This window comes from Athene cunicularia (assembly GCF_003259725.1).
Source record: "Athene cunicularia isolate RWA chromosome 5 unlocalized genomic scaffold, athCun1 chr5_part1, whole genome shotgun sequence".
Classification (NCBI taxonomy): Eukaryota; Metazoa; Chordata; class Aves; order Strigiformes; family Strigidae; genus Athene; species Athene cunicularia.
The window spans coordinates 23,924,190-23,942,383 of record NW_020799101.1 but is presented as its reverse complement, the minus strand read 5'-3'; the positions used below and the strand labels follow the sequence as shown (position 1 = coordinate 23,942,383).

The 18,194-nt window shown below is 42.9% G+C and overlaps 1 protein-coding gene across 24 annotated transcripts in view; it reads left to right on the top strand.

Moving 5' to 3' along the window:
- Nucleotides 1-18,194, top strand: part of NRXN3 (neurexin 3) — a 991,793-nt gene that overhangs the window by 8,060 nt on the left and 965,539 nt on the right. For 20 of the 24 annotated variants that reach the window (XM_026849892.1, XM_026849889.1, XM_026849878.1 and 17 more), the window contains exon 2: nt 16,713-17,987. In XM_026849892.1, coding sequence (XP_026705693.1) covers nt 17,279-17,987 — 709 coding nt within the window. In that variant the 5' untranslated portion in view covers nt 16,713-17,278. Of the gene's footprint in view, nt 1-16,712; nt 17,988-18,194 lie in introns of those variants that run through there. The other 4 variants (XM_026849884.1, XM_026849871.1, XM_026849882.1 and 1 more) reach the window with 1 other exon arrangement.

The following is an 18,194-nucleotide window of genomic DNA, read 5'->3' as shown; positions in this document are numbered from 1 at the left end:
GGGGGGGGGGGGGGAAATCCCTCTGTTTCTGGGTGTATTTTTTTTTAGATGATTCAGGCTCTTTAATTGCCAGTTCTTTGTTGGCCCATTGTATCTGGGGGTATAATGGAAGCTGAGGATTGTAGTGGAGGGAATGCTGGAGATGGTAGGGTGATAAATGAGCCTAAAAGCTTTTGATAATTTCTGACAAGTGTTTGAGATCATCTTCACTCCTGCCCTCTCTCTGGGAAGATGGTATAGACACTGAAAGTAGTCATGGCCCCTTAAAATGTGTGCCCATAGTATTTATGATCATTGAGTCAGGTGACATGGGCAGTGAAAAATTTCTGTCAGACCATGGTAGGGCAGGGCTAGTTTATATTTCTGCCACATCACTCACATTTGATTCCCTCTTGCTGCTTTTCCCACCTGCTGCACGTGTGAGGGAAGTTCTTAGTGCCTGTTGGCCCTGGGGTTGTGCTTCCTAGCTGCATAGTGCACAGCATGCTCAGCCTGCTACTGTGCGCCATCAGCTTTTCAGGAGCTAATTGGATAAATCCTACTCTAGAGCCCATTGAACTTGCCTGTAACAGCGCTTAATTAAAGTGCAGAAAGTTTGAAGAGATAGCAAGTTAAGGCTTAATGCAATAACGAAATGGCACTATTCCACCATCTGCTTCCTTCAAGACGTTAATTGCTTCCTCATATTTGTTTGTTTTAATTAGGAAAGAACCTTGATTAAAATGGAATGAGGAGGGGTAAGGGTAGAGGAATGAAAGGCTGTGAGAAGAGGAAGAGGAGAGTACAGAAGAGGGAGAAATGAATGGAAGATGAAGGTTTGACCATGCTGCTGAGTGCTGATCAGCAGCTCTAGAATAGCCAACTAGGAATAAGTATTTTGGCATTTGTGGATACAGCTTGGACAAGCAACACAGTGTTGTGTCACTGAGAAACTCAAAAGGAAAATGTGGAAAAAAAGCATTTTTCATGGACCAGTCTTTGTTATAACTGCTTCTTAACTCTGATTGTGCATTGTAAATGCAGTATTTTGTTTTTTTATTCTTGAGTAATAACTCTCATGGAAGAAAAGGTAACCAGACTTTCCCCAAGTTCACTTCTCTTTTTTTTTTTTTTTTTTTTTTTGAACTACCACCTATCTGCATTAAGTTAATCTTGGAAAGACTTCAATTTCTTGCAGCTCCAGATAAAAGCATTTTCTAATGATTGATAACGATGTCTACTTGAAGAATAATGTTGGCAATTTTCTGAATAGATGACCGATAAAAGAAAACTTTAAAAATAATTAAAAAACACACTCCCCCCTATTACTAAGTAGTGGCTTTGGCTGAAACTTCAGGGATAGGAGCTTAGAAACTTTTAATTTGATTCATCCAACTTACCTTTTCCTCTCCTTTTTCTGTTTCTTTTTCTCCATGTCTTTTTTTCTCCCCTTCCCTTTCCCTTTTTTAACCCTCTTAAGAGTGAAGTCTGACTTCCCAAGCAAGTATAAATGTAATTAAAGTCAAACACAGCTCTTAAAAAAAGGGAAGTAACTAATTTCTTTTCTGGGCCATTGGTATTGTGGACAGGTCTTGATAATGGAAAAGCACCAACCTGGGAGCTTGAAATGGGGATATTGGAATCACTAAAATAATAAAATGCTTAATAGCATCATGAGTAAAAGTGCTTGGTTTACAGGAAACTATATGTCTCACATTATTCTGTTCTCACCCCTTCTTCCCCACCCTGCTCTCTGACAGAGACTGTAGCTTTGACATACCCAAACCTCCTGTCCCAGGGACTTTCACTCTTTTTTATTTGCCATTTACTTAGGATTTTTTTAAAAGTAAGAGCTCTTTCAGTAGTGGAAAGTAGTTTCATTCCCCTGTGGCAAGCTTAAGAAAGCTTGTGACCGAAGAAAAATCTTAAACTTACTTAATCTGTTTTCTAAAAATAGAAAAAAAAAAATTCCCACACCAAAACCCTCACCTGATTCCCTTGTTTGGATTGGTGAATGTTTTCTTTGATAACTTTGGAAAATGTGTATGCTTTACATTGCAGGCCCATCCCCTTAGCTTAGCTCCCACCTGTACCACTGGCTACTTTGTTTTTTTACTGTTCTTGAGATTTCATCAATATGACCAGTCATCTTTACTAGCAATATAGGTAAACAATTATTATTCAATATGTACAGACAAACACTTTGTGGCTGGGAGGTTTAGTACAACGATGGGATCGTGGCTTTTTACCTGTGGATCTCTGGTTTAGACTGAAGTGCTTTAATTTCATCCTTTAAATGTAGTGTAATTGTTCCCTTGAGGCAGGATAGGGGACTCACTGGATCAATTCTAATTACATTATTTAGTGTTATGCACTTGGATACCTCTGAGATGACAACCCAGGTTGGTAGGGACTGCAGGTTAGAGTGAGTGGTATGCTGGGGTACCTTGGGTTTTCTTTGGATGTCTCCTAAATTAATTGGGTTTCTTTATGTATTATAAACCCCATCAAGATTCCAACTCAATATGATACAATTACTAGCTCCATGCAATTCTGGTCATCCCACCTAGAAGAATTATGGAAAAAGTTCATCAGACCCTCAGTGATATCTCTGTGAAGAGATGTGGAAGGACTGGGACTCCTCAGCTTGTGAGAAGAGGGCTTTGGCAGGGAGTGCTGTAAAAGCCACAGTGGTCTGGAGAAGGTGGATGTAGCCTGCAGTTCCTGGTCAAGACTGTGGAGAAGAGAGGAGTGGCTTCAATAAAATTGTGTGAATGTGTGTTCAGATGTTGAGAAGCAAGATGTAAAATGACCGAGTAGGAGGCAGATGTTCACTCTGGCAGTGGATGGTATGAGATAGCACTGAAGCAAGAATCTGGTGAGGAGGAGAGGAAGGAACACACACCAGCCCCTCTTAATGCAAAGTTACTACAATGAAAAGAGGCTGATTCCAGTGTTCAGGGGCTCGTGTTTTGAGTGTGAAAGTACTGAAAGAGCATGTGCACTTGCTGGGGTGGCTAGAGGCATCAGTATCTAGCTGGTGTTTTGGAAAAAAGTTTCAACAGGAGAATCTTCTCAGCCTAGCATTGCAGAATCTGTTGGGGATGTCTGGAGAGGAAGATGTCCCTGTAGGTTCTGGGTTTCTTAGCTTTTATGGGTGTGAAGATTAAGGGAAGTTTGTTCTTGAAGTTTGTGAAATCAATTGTATCAGTGTGTTGTGGTTTTTGGTGTTTTTTTGTTGTTGTGGTTTTTGGTTTTGGTTGGGTTTCTTTCCCTCAGCAGTGCTGCTTAAATAATTTTTCTGACTTTATTGCTATTATCTACCTAAATAGCGAATATTCTGCTGAACACCACTATTGCCTTCCTCCTCTGCTCAATCATGCACTCTTGCCTCTATGGTACTGTTACCTCAGACTTTATTTTCATCATCATGAAACAGCCTGCAGTCCTGTGGTTTAAAATTGACTCGTGTAGTGAATGGCAGGTGTAGCTTGGTACAGTTGCAATCTTTAATTTCTCCCACTAGTCAGAAAAAGCTATTGGGAAAAGATATTTTAGGAGATATACTTTGAATGCCTCTAATTCTGCTACCCTGGACAAGCAGTGTTTGTCATAGCGAAGCTGTACAGGATTCTCGTGGGAGACATCTGACAGAAAGCCAACAGTGATGTGTAGTCCAAGCCAACAGACTGGCTCAGTACTGCAGAGTAACTGTATACCTTTTATCGACATGTATTTTTTAACAGGTGACTACTTCTAGCCTGTATTTGTGAGGTAATTGGAAGACTGCAGTAGACTGATGGGTTTTCCATATCCTTTCCCCTTTTCATTCAATTCTGTAGGAAATCCTACGTTTGGGATTCTGTAAAAGCAGTTTACAGTGATATATGTCTTCCCTTTCCTGTAAACTGTGGAGGCAGTTCTACTTCTTGCAGTAGTACACATTGCACGTGTTTGAAAACTGGATGCTTTGAAAGCAGCTTTTCATTTTTTTGAATGAAACAATCCTTGTAATTAAATAGCTAAACCCCTGTATTTTCTCATAAGGTTAACAAATACACCGGCATGCACTCTGTAGCTTTTTTCCTCTATTTAGATCTTAATTAAATGCATAGAGGGATTTCTTCCTGTTAGATGCATGTCTTTTTAACTTGCCTTTATTTCTGACTTTTAAAAGCCCCAGAAAAGTGGAAAAACATGCAGGAGCTTATAAAGCAATCTTAGATAGTTGTATTTAGCTGTGCATACAAGAAGCCTGTCTGACTTTACACCTTTCCCTTCCTCTGAGCCTTTCAGATGGTTTAGATTGACCACTGGTGAAAAATTGAGTTAAATGTACCCATTTTTAACCCACATGGTCGACTGCCTGGTTTTGGAGCCCCAGAGATGAGTTCTCCCTTAGAGAGGTTTGGGGGAAAAAGAAGGGTTGCATATCTCCTGACGGAGCAGCACATAAACCATGGGCTGTGATTCCCACTTAAAACCCCGAGCAGACAGTGTACAGGTTCACTTGATTTGTATTTAAATGGGGAAGTTGAGTGCCCCAGCTTCCTCTGTTGTATCACAAGAGGGAGGTATCATGACTGGGCATGGCAGTCCCTGGGGAGGTGCAGACCATGTCAGCTCTCCATGACTGGTGCCGAGGAGCTTGGGGAACCTGTTGTGCTGTGAAAAGCCTGTCTGGTGGTGGTGGAGTGAGAGGGCAGAGTGGAGGTGGGTCAGGAGTTGAGGCAATGAAGGCTTGCCCTCTCATCACCACTGCCCTCCCTGTTGAGTAAACCTGTGCCTCTTTGGGACCGAGTCAGGAGGAGTAACACAAGAAAACCTGCCATGTTTTATAGAGGTGTCTTCCCTTGCTTAATTTGAAAGCAGACTATTAATGTCATGAAGGAGGATAGGTTGCTCGTATGTTAGCTTGTCTTTTGAGTGGGTCGAGTACTTTACAATCACTAATTAAACTTTACAAGATAGCTGCTGTAGTCCTTGCTATATCCCCTGAAACAGCACTTTGCCTAAGGCTGCACAAACAGGTCATGAGCCATCTTCTTTTGACTCATACATGTACCCTGACTGCTAGACCATGAATCTTACTGCATGAGGAACTACAGAGCAGCAAAATATTGGCAGCCAATGACTAGGTACGGTAGATAAAATGAGTTAAATTAATGTATGATGAAGTTACACAGGGGAGAAGTTTGGCCTAGAATCTGGCAACTGGCAGGTTGCAGGAACCATCTGTTGCCTGTAGTACCAAGTAATAATTTTCCTTAGTTACTTATAAATCTCGGTTACTCAATACAATTTGGAAACAGAAGTCTGCCTGGTTATTACAAGCACTTCAGGTACCTTCCTTTTAAGTGTTGATTAGAAAAGCTTTTCCCTCTGTTTCTTCCAGACTTATTTTTGTACTCATGACAGGTGTGGGGTGGGAGACTGGAGTGCTCAGTCTACCCAGGAATGAGTGCTTTCACTATGATTTCTTTTTTTTCCACCCACATGTTTTAGCGATATCCTAGGCAGTGCCTCCTTAGGCACAGAGAGGACTTTTACTGTTTCTTTCCTTGCTTGTCTTACTGGTGGACAGTAGAAGAATCATTGTTACTCCTGGTGAGGGGGTTTGTGGTGTTTAATTTAGAAACTGGGGGTAATACTTCAGCATTTCTCATTGGCTTCCAGCTTGCTATCAGCTAGCAAAAGCTTTATGTGGATGAAGGAGATGAAAGTTGGTGCCAAAGAGGAGCAAGACCCATCACTGCCTCATCACTGATCTCTGGAGCCATGCAGAACTTCCCAGCCAGACACTGAGCTGAGCGCAGGGCTTGCTTGGTATCAAAGGGAAAAAGTGGGTGCTGTTAGCAAGAACTGTTCATAATGTTTTTGTCAAAATAATGGCTTTTCAGGCTGTAAAAACAATGTTAGCAGAAAGGATATATTATTCAGAATGTTCAGGTATTTGTTGAAAGGGAAGGAAATACATTTTAAATTGATTTGAAATGAAAAGTTCTGCAATTGCTAGGAATGAAGCTATTTATATAAGCAGTCTCAGTTTTCCCACTTTTCCTATTCTATGCTCCTTTCCCAGAAGAAATAAAAAGAGACAGCAAATAATGACTGGAAGTTCCTGTAACCAAAGTCAGGTAAATTAAAATGTTTCATTTTTTAATTAAAAACAGAAAAAGCCTCAATATAATAAATGTTTTTTGGCTTTCATAGCAAACCGTTGTCCTTTGTCAGATGTATTGCTAACCATATGGAAATTTGTATTTAGTATGGCAAAGCACAAAAGAGGTCCCATGCAGATACTGTGCAGAGAAATCCCCTGACCTGCTATCACATCTGTACCCTGAGACATTCTGTTCTGGAAAGCTGCAGGAATTTAAGTCTTTTCCCCTCTCTTTTTTTCCTTCCTATTTTTAAAATATGTGAGTTTGAATCCCGACTTGAGCAGGTCGAGTTGGGATTTTGAATTCACAGCCCAGTCACTCAGAATGTCAATTGTCTTCCAGGGCACTGCACTGCGAGTCCCAAGGCTGGAGGCTCTTTAAAAGACCATTTGACTTTTAAAGGAACATTTGCAGGAGAATATATATCTTCTAGGTCTTTCTTAATCTACCAAGTGTAGTTGATTTATCAATGTCTAACAACTAATGCTTAAATGGAGGCATGTCTTCTCCAGTGCTGTTAAAACACTCCATTACAAAATTTGAAATAATTTCTAAAGGTGTTAACTCCCATAATGCAGCTAGTTAGCTTTTTTTTTTTTTTCTTCCCCCTCTGGTCTCACATGAGGTATTAAGTGGGCTGACAGGCTTTGCTTCCTGAGTCTGTGGTCCTGGCACACTGCTACCTGGTTTGGGGTTTTCAGCAATCAGTTTTGATACAGGGAGAGGATAGAAGGGTGCTGGTGCAGTGCCCCCACTCTGTTTCTCAGGTGGTGAATGGTTATTCCCTGTTACGCTATTTCCTAGTGTTTTTAACGAGGTTCATTTAAAAATGTATTGGGCAATTGTGCTCTCCCCCAAGTTTCCTGCAGTCATGGCCAAGTACTTCTGACAGCCCAGGATGTGCTCTCTAGACTTTTTGTTTTAGCTAACATTTGCCTTGAAATAAGCAGCCTAATCCTTTATACTTGAATTTGTAAAAATCCTTTTGTTTTGTACATATTAATGTTTGTTTCTACATTTCATGGTAGTAGGTCTCTGAGGAAAAGGCATAACTAGAGCAAAGACTTATAGGGCAAAATAGCATGAAGCACAGAAATACAATCCAAGACGATGTACATGAATTAAAAAACAGTGACAAAACCCCTGTCCTATATATAATTCCTCCTAGTCTCTGGGCTCTTGGACTCACAGGGCTATTAGGCCTACATTAGTCTGGATCAACGGCCTTCCTTTCAACAGAAATTCTGCCATGAGTGTTGTATTTCTGCTTTAAGGGTCCCTGGAGATTAGGAGCCTAGGTAGCCTTTACCAGAGCTGTCTCAGTCCTTGGTTGTGAGGCCACTGCTGTGGCAGAGCGGCAGGTTTGTTATTCCAGCCTTGCCAGCAGGCTGTCTGGGTTAGGCGGAGGGTTGCTTGGTGCACGCTGATGGGTCACCACGTAGTGCTGCAGGCACAGGCCAGGCTGAAATGAGGCCTTAGAAGTACAGTGTGCCTAGTGTATTTCATATCTGTCCCATAATTGCTGGTTAGTTTAGAAACTGGCCACTATCATGCAAAGCCACAAGCCATTTCCTTGATGATCTGGAAAGTTTTCAATATCTTGAGCCATTTAAAGTATTATCCTTTTCCAGCCAAGACACTGACGCTTAAAGATTTTTGCTAGCAGCCTATCTTGGCAAAGATTTCCACTTCCATCCCCCAGAACGCTAGAATTGAGAAACCCACCTATGCATAACTTCTTGTCATGTCCCCTCAATAACCCTTAAGTAGAAGTGGGGAGGGAGATGGGGTGGAGTGAATTTTGGAAGGAATTTTATATAACAGAAGATGAAAAGAGCAGAGAGATGGAAGAATCACGGGATTTCCCATGGCAGGGAAATCGTAGCCTGCTGCTGTGTATATACTCAGAAAAAGCATCATGTTTCTGGAGCTAGTGGTAAGGGAGGAATGTTGTTCAGAAAGCAGACAGCTAATCTCACAGTGGCTGTAGACTTTTAGAGTGCTGACCAGATTGCCAATGTCTTTGATCCCTCTTGCTGGTCAGCATCAGTCACTGGGAGAGCTGTGTGAGCATGCATCCCCCACGCATCAATTCTGATGTTTAGCTGGGTTCCCCGACAGACATTGCCGTTTGGTCCTTCAACAGAGCATCAGCTGGGTAAGGAGCTTAGGAACTGAGCTGAGTGTTCCCTGCACTATGAAGAGCTTACCATACCTGTTTACTATGTTTGGGTGTTTGTGTTTACTTTGTGGGAAGCTGAGTAGAAAATTTTGCATGACATTCTAAAGTTGCAATAAAACATAGAGAGTGCTACATATTACATAATGGGAAAATCTACTGTAAATTTCCAGATGTCCATGGGCCCTTTATTTCCTTTTTAAGTGGATGCTGCTTATCTTCCCATGAGCCAGCAGACTATAGGGAATGGCCTAAATGGGTTACTGGCCATGTTAATGACAGGGAAGTCTGGCCAGGTGCAGCGTTCTGTGCATGTTATGTTTTTAGTAAAATAACCAAACTGATTGCATTTGTCTCCCCTATCCATAATATACTATCATGACATTTTAAAAAAATGCAAACTTTTCTGACTTACTGGAAATCAGGTTCAGGAGTGTAAAAATGTGTTGAACAAAGTGTGAATTGACTGTGATCTGTGAGTGAAGAAAAGAAAACCTTTTTTTCTTGTTCTAGTCTATCTGATAATCATTTTATGCTTTTTTTTCCTTCTTTTAATTTTTTTTTTTTTAAGTAACTACTATATGCCAGCTGGAATATAGAGGCTTTTTAGTTCTAGCTCAAGTACAGAATATCACAATCATTAATGTGTATGTGAGCAGTGCATGGGAGATCTGTTCTTGACTGTGTTGTGCTAGATTCTGTCGAACAGAAAAACTGTTCTTGGTCAAAAAGAACTTAATATATGTGAAAGAAAGAAGCAGATGGATAGACAGCTAGAAAGAGCAAGGTGTTATTGGTTGGTGTGCTAGCCATTTTATTTTGTTGTTGCTTTTTATACTCTGTACCTTTTCATAACGTTAAGCAGCTGATAAAGCAGTTCAACAGTGACTTTTTTCCTTTTCTTGCTTCAAAGTTGGGAGCCCCCTCCACTCCAACTGTGTCTCTCCTCTGGGGAGTGTCTAATACTAGCCTGTCTCTGCAGTATCAAATATTTGGGGAGAAAAGTAAGCCTATTCTAGACTGTTGGTTTTAGGAGGAATCTTCTTCAAAGCAGCTTCATTTTCAGGCATTGATGACATGCTCAAACATCAATTTTCAGTAGTTGAGCACATTTCTAAAAGACTTGATTTTTATTAAAAGAAAATGGAAATACAATGTATGTGACAGATACAGGATCTGGAAGAAGTTTTGCCATTTATTAGTAATGCCAGCATTGTGAATTTACAGAATTCCCTGCTAACATTCCCTGCTGTGATGTGTGCAGCTCCTGGCTTTGCATTGGATATATTAGGATCTGGTAGAATAAACAACTCTACAGAGCTGTCCAGACTTCTTGGTGGCAGAAAGAAGAGGATGCGGGGGACGGAGGCAGACCAGCTACAGGAGTAAAATAAATGATAATGATTCAGAGCTCTCCAGCTGTTGAATTTCAGTCTTTAGAAAAGCAGGTATTCTTCATTCTCTTTTAACGGTGGTGGAATTGAGGGAAGGCCAGTGTTCCCGTGCAACTGCCATGGGAATTACAATAAAGGCTTGTTGAGTTTTGCAGAAATTGCTCTCCTGGTTATACCAGCTCAGAGATGGGGGAGTCTGGTTTCTCCTGCATGGTAGTACAGAGCAATAACTGCTCAGCTGCTGCCAACGCTTCCTTTTAGCTAGCCCTTATTAGTGGAGAGTTTGTGGTAATGGGAGTAATTAACACACTGGGAGTCATTTCTGTGTCCTGGAAGGGAACAGAAAGCCATCAGAGCAGCCCCAGACATGATTGCTCTGCAGGGTTATTTTCTCTCTCTCTTTCTTTCTTTTCCATTGTGCTTGGGTTTTGATTTTTCTTCTTTGTGTTAAGAATGCTGGAGAGCTGAAATGGTCTGTAAATTGCATTCATGCTGAGCTTGGGCTAGGTAGGCTAGTTAAAGGTCACTCTCCTGGACTATGTGGCCTCCTCTGGTGGGGTGGGGAGAGTGTTTAAGAAGGGAGTCATGCTGTCCCTTGTGGCTTTTTTAACCCTTCTTCTTCCAGTGTAGATTTGAAGAGCTCTGGTTCTGAATTAAGTTTGTTTAAGTAGGCCCAGGAGGTGAGAACCTTGAAGGGTGATTATGATAAAATATTAACTCTTCTAGCAGCCAGGTGGCTTCACAGCCTCATAGTTCTGAAGTGTGAGGCTATGCTGCCATGGTCCTGTGCTTATTGTCAAACTGAGCACAATACTAGGTTGCTTATATCCCTTCTGAGGCTGCTGGTGGCATTTCAATTGTGTGTCTTATGAGTCCATGTGAGCTCAGCTCCCCCATGCATAGTTACCTAGTTTGGGTATCATACAGTGATTCTGGAGGTGAGCTCCAAGAGTAGACTTGTCATAAACAGTCATTCTTGCCCTTCCCAGGTGAGAACGGGGGACAGGGAGAAGGTGGTCAATGGGCTTAATTTATGTGATTGCAAACCATGTGCCAAGGTACCAGGAAACCAAAGAGCCACCTACCTACAGATCACGACTGACAGTGTATGCATGTGCATGTGTATATCATAATCCACTCAAGGGGAGCAAAGACAAAGCAGTTCTAGGTTTTAATTTTTTTAAATTTTGGTTTTGTTTTAAGAGGACACTCTTGGGTTGCAACCCTAGACCTCCTTTTCTTGCTTTTTGCTTTGATACAGGTTTTTTGCACTGTCTACTAGAGAGCCCTGTGCTGAATTCAGATAAGGAGTTGAGCAGCTCCATGTCCACTTTCAAGAATGCAAAAGCTAAGCCTGCAAGATATATAAGTGGTGGGAAGAACCAATGAACATCAGAGAATACATCTTCTCCTTGGGCTTGGGGTGGGGCAAAGGCATAAATGGTTCTCACAGTGATGTTAGAGACTGGCATGAATACTAATCACTGGAAACCATCCAGAAGAAGTCACCATGTGCTCTGTGTCACCCCCAATCTCCAATTTTAAGATGCTGGCCTTCCTGCCTGTGTGTGTCTCTACATCCAAGACAAAGCCTTAAATCTCTGTTTCCTCTTCTGCTTCTCTCCCAGCAAGTAAGATGCTGCATCCCTTGAAGTTCTTCCAACTTCAGCAGGACCTGGGTGTGTTCAGCTCTTTGCAAGGCAAAGGCCCCATTTTCAATTGCACTTCCAGCCTTTTCACTAAGGAGAACCCATCTTGCCTTACCCCTGACTCCTGCAAGCATTGTAGTGCCACCAAACTCTCCCAGGGTAGTAGAATCATACCATCATAGAATAGCTCTCTGCTTCTATCTTCAGCTTAGTTCCTTCAGCTCAGCTCCACTGGCACCACCCTAGAGTCCTCTCCATCTCAGCAAGGGGATGATGCCAGCATCCAGATTTATAGTTGAGATACAAATGCTGCTAGAGGAATTAAAAACTAAATTAATCTATGTGGGTTTCTCTAGTCTCTTGAATTTCAAAGCCTCGATTTTCCCTCTCAGTCTCTGTAAACATCTCACCATGCATCCTTGCTGAGGTGGCTGTGTGATAGGAGGATTTTTGTCTTCCTCCTTTTTCCTCAGCAACAGTAGCAGGTCACTTTTTTCACATCTGCATTTTTCATTGGAAGGGGTTTTTTGGTTATTTTTTCCCCCTACTTTTTTAGCCACAATTCAGCTGGGGTTAGACCAGACAGAAATATTTCTGATTAAGAAATAGTTTCTGTGGGAACCCACACTAAAGGCATGAGCCAGAAGGAGCCCATTGCTCACTGGAGAACTGGATGAGCGAAGATGGACTGAAATGCTATTAATTCTCCATTTCTCTGCCACTGGCAAGCTTGGCTTTTAATATCAATTATTGGTTGTGAATTTCACTGGATCATTTCGAGCAGTGTATGTCATAGAGCTGTAATGATCTGATTGCTGGGGTCTGGGCTGACTGTGGGAACATACATGGACACAGAGCCAAATTAGGGTCCTGTTTACCCCTGCTGAAAACTGCTCTGCCTCACTAGAGCCGGGGGAATAAAGCAAACCATTGGATTTTGCTTTTTTCCTAGTGAAGGCAAGGACAAGGGTGAGTTCCCATGGGATGTAAATGGATCCTAGGTGACCAGTGTATGTTTTTTTCCTCCCCATGAAGTATGGCATATTGAATAGTTTCGGTTGTGGAAGGGGGTGGCAGATTGAGGAGACTGAACACCTCCCATAAGTGTGTCAGTGGGGTTTTGTCCGGCATCTTTAAGTGGAATAACATGACTTATGCAGGCTTGCACTGGGCTACAGTGGCAGAGGGAAACCAACCTGTCCTTGGCTTTATCTAACTCTGTGGTTCTTTCTTCACTAGGAATTGCTGAAAATTACACTTTCAAATACAAAAAAGTCCATCCCCAAGCAATTAGCAGCTAGAGAGGGAGGTAGTGGAGGAGGGAGAGCAGGGAGTGACAAACCTGTCTGCTGCAACCTTTCTGTGTGGTTGGGTAAATAAACTATGGAACAGCACTCTGCCCAGCTTCTCACCCGCTTTCTTAAGCAGGTGTATTGTGAGACGTTTGCAAAGATATTAAAGATACCCCACATACAGAGTGTGCCAGTCAGTAATTATGGAAATTAGTTGGCAATTAGATAATGTCACTCACTCTCCTTATACAGCTGATAAACAGTTGAGAGCCACTCCAAAGCCAGGGTGCGACCCTCTCTGCGGGCTGCTGAGCAGATGGCTCTGACCTGGCATTAACAGGCTGCTCTCAAGTTTGGAAAGGTGTGTGGTGATCAGGTAGCACTTGCCCATAGCACTGTGGCGGGGCTGCCTCCTTTCCTAGCTTGGGAAGTAGTGCAGCTTTATCAGCCCTGTGAGTGAGTCAGTAGTGCAAGTGGGTGTGTTTCCTACAGTGGGTGTTGCTTGTGTGAGGTGCCGAGCCGGCTTTTCAGCATACAGGTTCCTTGCTGTCTCAGTGCTCTGGTGGGCCAGGGAGGCAGTACAGGCTGCTGGAGGTACAGTGGTAATAGCTTGCTGGCTCTCTCATTCCTTCAGAGTAGCAAGTCTTTAAAATGCTCAGCAAAGACCTTGCCTAGTGATTTGTTGAAGGGCTGGTCACATCAGATTGGCTGTCTTGTTTTGTGCTGCTAAATCACATCAAGCCGAAAGTATAACGCAGAAAATGTTTGTTATGTTGCTTTTCCATGTAAGCAATAGGTGAAATTGAAACAGAGGTTTTGCTAATTCATGACTGGGAGAGGCAGTGTCCATCATGAAATGTTTTTTTGTCAGGTGTTATCATACTGTGACAGAGTTTGAGATTTCTTGGAGATAAAATACATAAGAAAATACTATGGGATTCTATAGTTATTGTCCCAAACTGTAATGTATTGCTATGTTAGGACTGCACTGAATGAGGCTGCTAGGGTACTACTTATGCTAAAAATAAAATGGTAAGGGCAGAAAATTATTCGTTCTCAGTGTGTCTTGAAGGATCATTGTGGGAAATGGGTGAGGCACTGATTTGTCGTGTCAGGATTTACTCTCTCATGGTTGAGATTCAGATCCTGGCCACTGCTAAAAAGGACACGGGGTCTTAGTGTTTTTGAAGACCCTGATACTATGTGGTAAGGTTTGCTCGCGCAGGCTGAATTGCGTGAGACACAAAACTGGAATAGTGAGAAGTGCTGTGGGTCAGGACTGATGGGTGCTGACAGGGTTCTGGAGGAGCCTTGATAGCCCCAACCTGCTCGTGACTGGGTGCAGGCAGCCTTCCCAAAACCTGAGCTGCAGTGTCTAAAAGGCAGTGAAGCACTCAGAAGTGACACCTGTATTTCATGTTTTTTGTGTCTTCTTCCTCTTCTGAAACAGAACTGGTACTGTCTCAAAACAGCTAGAAAGACTTCTCTCAATCAAACAGGTAAGAGAGGGATTGTCCTGTTTAACCATTTCTGCCTGTTTTCCCTTTGCCCACTCCTAATGAACATGTATCGATGTTACAGAAATCTGTACCACAGAAGTAGCCTGATCCCTCTACTGTGCCTTTGAAATATCCCAAGGATTGAAGTGACCCATGGAGACTGGGATTTCTCTGTGTGTGTGTAAAACAGGGTTTCAGCAGCCTGGGGTTGGGAGAGATTGGTAGGCTTTCTGGACAGGCATTTGGGCTGTACATGGATATATGCATCTCATCTGTGGTTATCTATAGAGTGTTCACACCTGCTGCTGTGATTTACAGCATCTTTCACTCATTCTCAGAGTTGACCTTCTAAAACAGGGAGAGAAGAGTAATAAGGTTGAGGGCTACTTCTGATGCAGATGGTGCAACCCACCTGACCAGGAAGGAGAATCAGAAGCTGTGGCCAGAGCCCTTCTGCACTGGGGTCTCCATGGGTGGTTGGTGCCATGCTGGCTTGCCTTCCTCCCCAGCTCAGGCTGAGCACAGAGCTGTCTGATGGAGCAGTGAAATTTGCTACTGTAGTGGTAAATGTTCCAGGGAACTGTGAGCTGTTGGGAGCACATCACTGGTTAATTTATACACATTATTATATTCCAATTCCCATCTCATCAATAATTCCAGGCTTGGGTCATCACTTTCTCTCTTACCTCCCTCTCACTCTATTCTCCTTCTCCATAAATCATGGGCTATTTTAGTGGAGTCACTAGGGAGCACAGAGAAGAAAGGTAAATGGACATGAGCCACCTCTTTTTTTTTTCCAGTTGATTTTCAAAGCCCCCCCAACCCCCATGAACTGAGCCAACATCATGATTATCAGGAAGACAGATGATCTGAGCATTTGGATCTGGGTTTTTGTTTTTTTTTTTTTCATTTTACACCTCTTTTAACACATCCTTTTTCCTCCTTCCATTCTCCTGAGCCAAGCTGTTAACAATTATAAGGAATTATCTTCCCTCTGGTTTTGACTTGATTTTATTTGTGTTTATAGCAGTTTAGCTAACACGCTCCACTCATGCAGCTGCAGGGAACAAACCTGTTTTCCACTGGGCACTGAAAGCTCACATTTCTCTCCAACTTGCAGGTTTTCTTTTAATAGAAAACAAAAGGGATCAAAGTGACTTGGTTTTCATTATGGCTAAATTTGCCAGACTGACAGCCCTGGAGACTTACGGCTTCTGTAGGTCCCTGGGGCAGGTAGGGCAGAGGCTGTGACTGTGAGCTTTCCCCTCTGTTGCCTAGTGATTCTCCTCCAACTCAAGATCTGACCTTACCAAACAGAAACTTTCCTGCGCTACCTGTTTCTGCAGTGTCTGTGGACCTTTTCCTTCAGAGCAAAGTGGTCGATGGGGTTGTAAAGCACCTGCTGGGAGCAACAGCAGCCCCAGCAACTCTCATTGTCCACAGCACAAAACACTTTACCCAAGCAAATACTGTCTCACAATATTTGTGATCCAGTTTGTGAAATATGTGATCGTGCTGACTTCTGGGAGGTTGAAGGCCTTGATTCTCATCACCTCCTTTCCTGCTTTGTATCTGTGCTAACATTAACCATTCCCAGAACTGTTCTCATGCCCAACCCATTTTTGTGAACAAGCACCTGTGTTAATGGAAAACTTTCTTTTTAAAGCTGTAGTTTCAAAGAATGAGCCTAGCTTTGTGCTGTCTTTACTTGTCATCTTAAAACATCCTCCTAACCCAGGCATGGAGTCACTCACATGGAAATAGGCAGAAGTGAATTAAATCCCAGTGCTAACAGGTGTAACTCTTGCCCACTGAAGGCAGTTGGAATTGCTTGCTGTTAACTAGGGGAGAAATGGCCTTTTTGTCAAACCTGTAGACCAGTGTATGTGGTTAAGTGCTTAGACAGTTCTTATCATCTAAGCTATGAGTTTCCTATCATCTAAGCTGCAGGTTGCCTTATATAATTTGTATAGCACGTGTTTCCAGGTTGCAAAGGTCCCTGTTAGACTCTCTGAATTGTGCAAGATATGTAAAGTAAAAGCAGTTATTGCACGACAGGCTGTGACAGCAAGGTTGTCTTCTCTAATACTTGCTTGGTGTACTAGGAGGCATAATGAAAGCAGCGAAATGGGAAGTTTAGATAATGTCTTCTTTTGTCCTGTATCAGCTTTTAAACTCTAAGGGACTATGGTCTTTGCCCTAAGCATTTTCATTGAGACATAATTACTACTGGGGAAGGTTCAACACCTTTACCCTCAGTAAAGTTGATGAGATTGTATCCATCAAAGGAGTTAAATAATTTGGTGTATTTTTACAGTGCTTAGAGTTGTGGTGTGTACAGATCTGTAGCTGAGTTCTCTGTCTGGTCCTCTTTGTTTTGAGGACATAGATGTCCTTGCTGCTTTGGTGGACTGTATAGCCAACTGCAGGCATGAAGAAGTGGCCAGAGTATCAAGAAATGTAAATGAGTTACTAGACAAGATGTTAATGTGCTTCATGGTAAATATATGGTGAGTAGTAGGACTAACGTCTTCCTTTCTTTTCTTGACACCACAGGTCCCGCAAGCTCTGTGAGTGCCAAGCAGTGAATTATGGGCTGGGTAGCCATCAGCGTATCATGAAGATTGACTTTATTTTTGCCCTCTTGAGGATCACGTGCTTTATGAATTCACTCTCTTCTCCATCTCACTGCCACCTCCACCAATATTGTCATCACTTCTAGTAAACCAGAATTGAGGGCTTGGGCTTCAGCTCTGCCTTTCCTTCCTCCCTGGAACAAACAGTGTCACCTTTGTGTTCTACCAAAACAAATCACTGCGGGTTATTTTGCCCGTCACAAAAGTACACCGGCTGAAGAAGTCACTTCATATACCTTGTACTTCTGAGATAAAAGCCTCTGGATCCTAAAGGATAATTGAGATTTTTCTTTAGGGAGGTGACATTTCCTCTTGGTCACGTGCGCTTGCTATCTCACTTTCCACTTACTGTCCCCCTCTCTCTGTCACTCTCTGTGCTCTTCTCCTCTTCCTGTTGGATTTAATATTTGGTGTTGTCTGCTGGGGTTCTCCTCCCAGTAGTGTGGCTCTTGTTTTTCTCCTAGGGAAGAGCAAATTCTTGAAACAATGGGCTTCACTCTGCAGTCTGTCTACTTCACCTTGAAGGTGGGTTTGCTGCTGGGCTCCTTGCTGGGTCTCTGTTTGGGTCTGGAGTTCATGGGCATCCCCAACCAGTGGGCCCGCTACCTCCGCTGGGATGCCAGCACTAGGAGCGAACTCAGCTTCCAGTTCAAGACCAATGTCTCTGCTGGGCTGCTCCTCTACTTTGATGATGGTGGTGTCTGTGACTTCCTCTGTCTGTCCCTTGTTGATGGGCGTATCCAGCTTCAGTTCAGTGTGGACTGCGCGGAGACTACAGTTATCACAGACAAGCAGGTCAACGACAGCAACTGGCACTTCCTGATGGTCAGCCGCAATCACCTTCGGACGGTGCTAGTGCTGGATGGCGAAGCCAAGCCAGGCGAGGTGCGTCCACAACGCCAGTATATGAATATCGTCAGTGACCTTTTTGTTGGTGGAGTCCCACTGGACATCCGTCCTGCTGCCTTGACCCTTGATGGTGTTCTGGGTGAGCCTCCATTTCAAGGATTTATCCTGGATCTGAAATATGGCAACTCTGAGCCACAGCTCCTCGACAGTCAAGGAGTTCGACTGGAAATGGAAGGGCTTTGCGCAGAAAACCCTTGTGAAAATGGTGGCACTTGCTTTCTTCTGGATGGTGAGCCACACTGTGACTGCTCAGTCACTGGATATGTTGGCAAGCTGTGTTCTGAAGGTAAGAGAGTACTTCCCTGCTTCCCATTGGTGGTTACATAATCCAGAGAGTTAGTTTGTTACTTAGCAGGGCTATGACTGAGCTCTTATCCCTGCTGGTGGCTATCAGAGGAATTAAAGTTCCACTGTTCTTTTTCCAGCTGGAAGTAATGAAATGGAAGTAGAGAGAGAGCATGAGCAATTGCAAAAAGTGCCTTTCTGAAGAGAT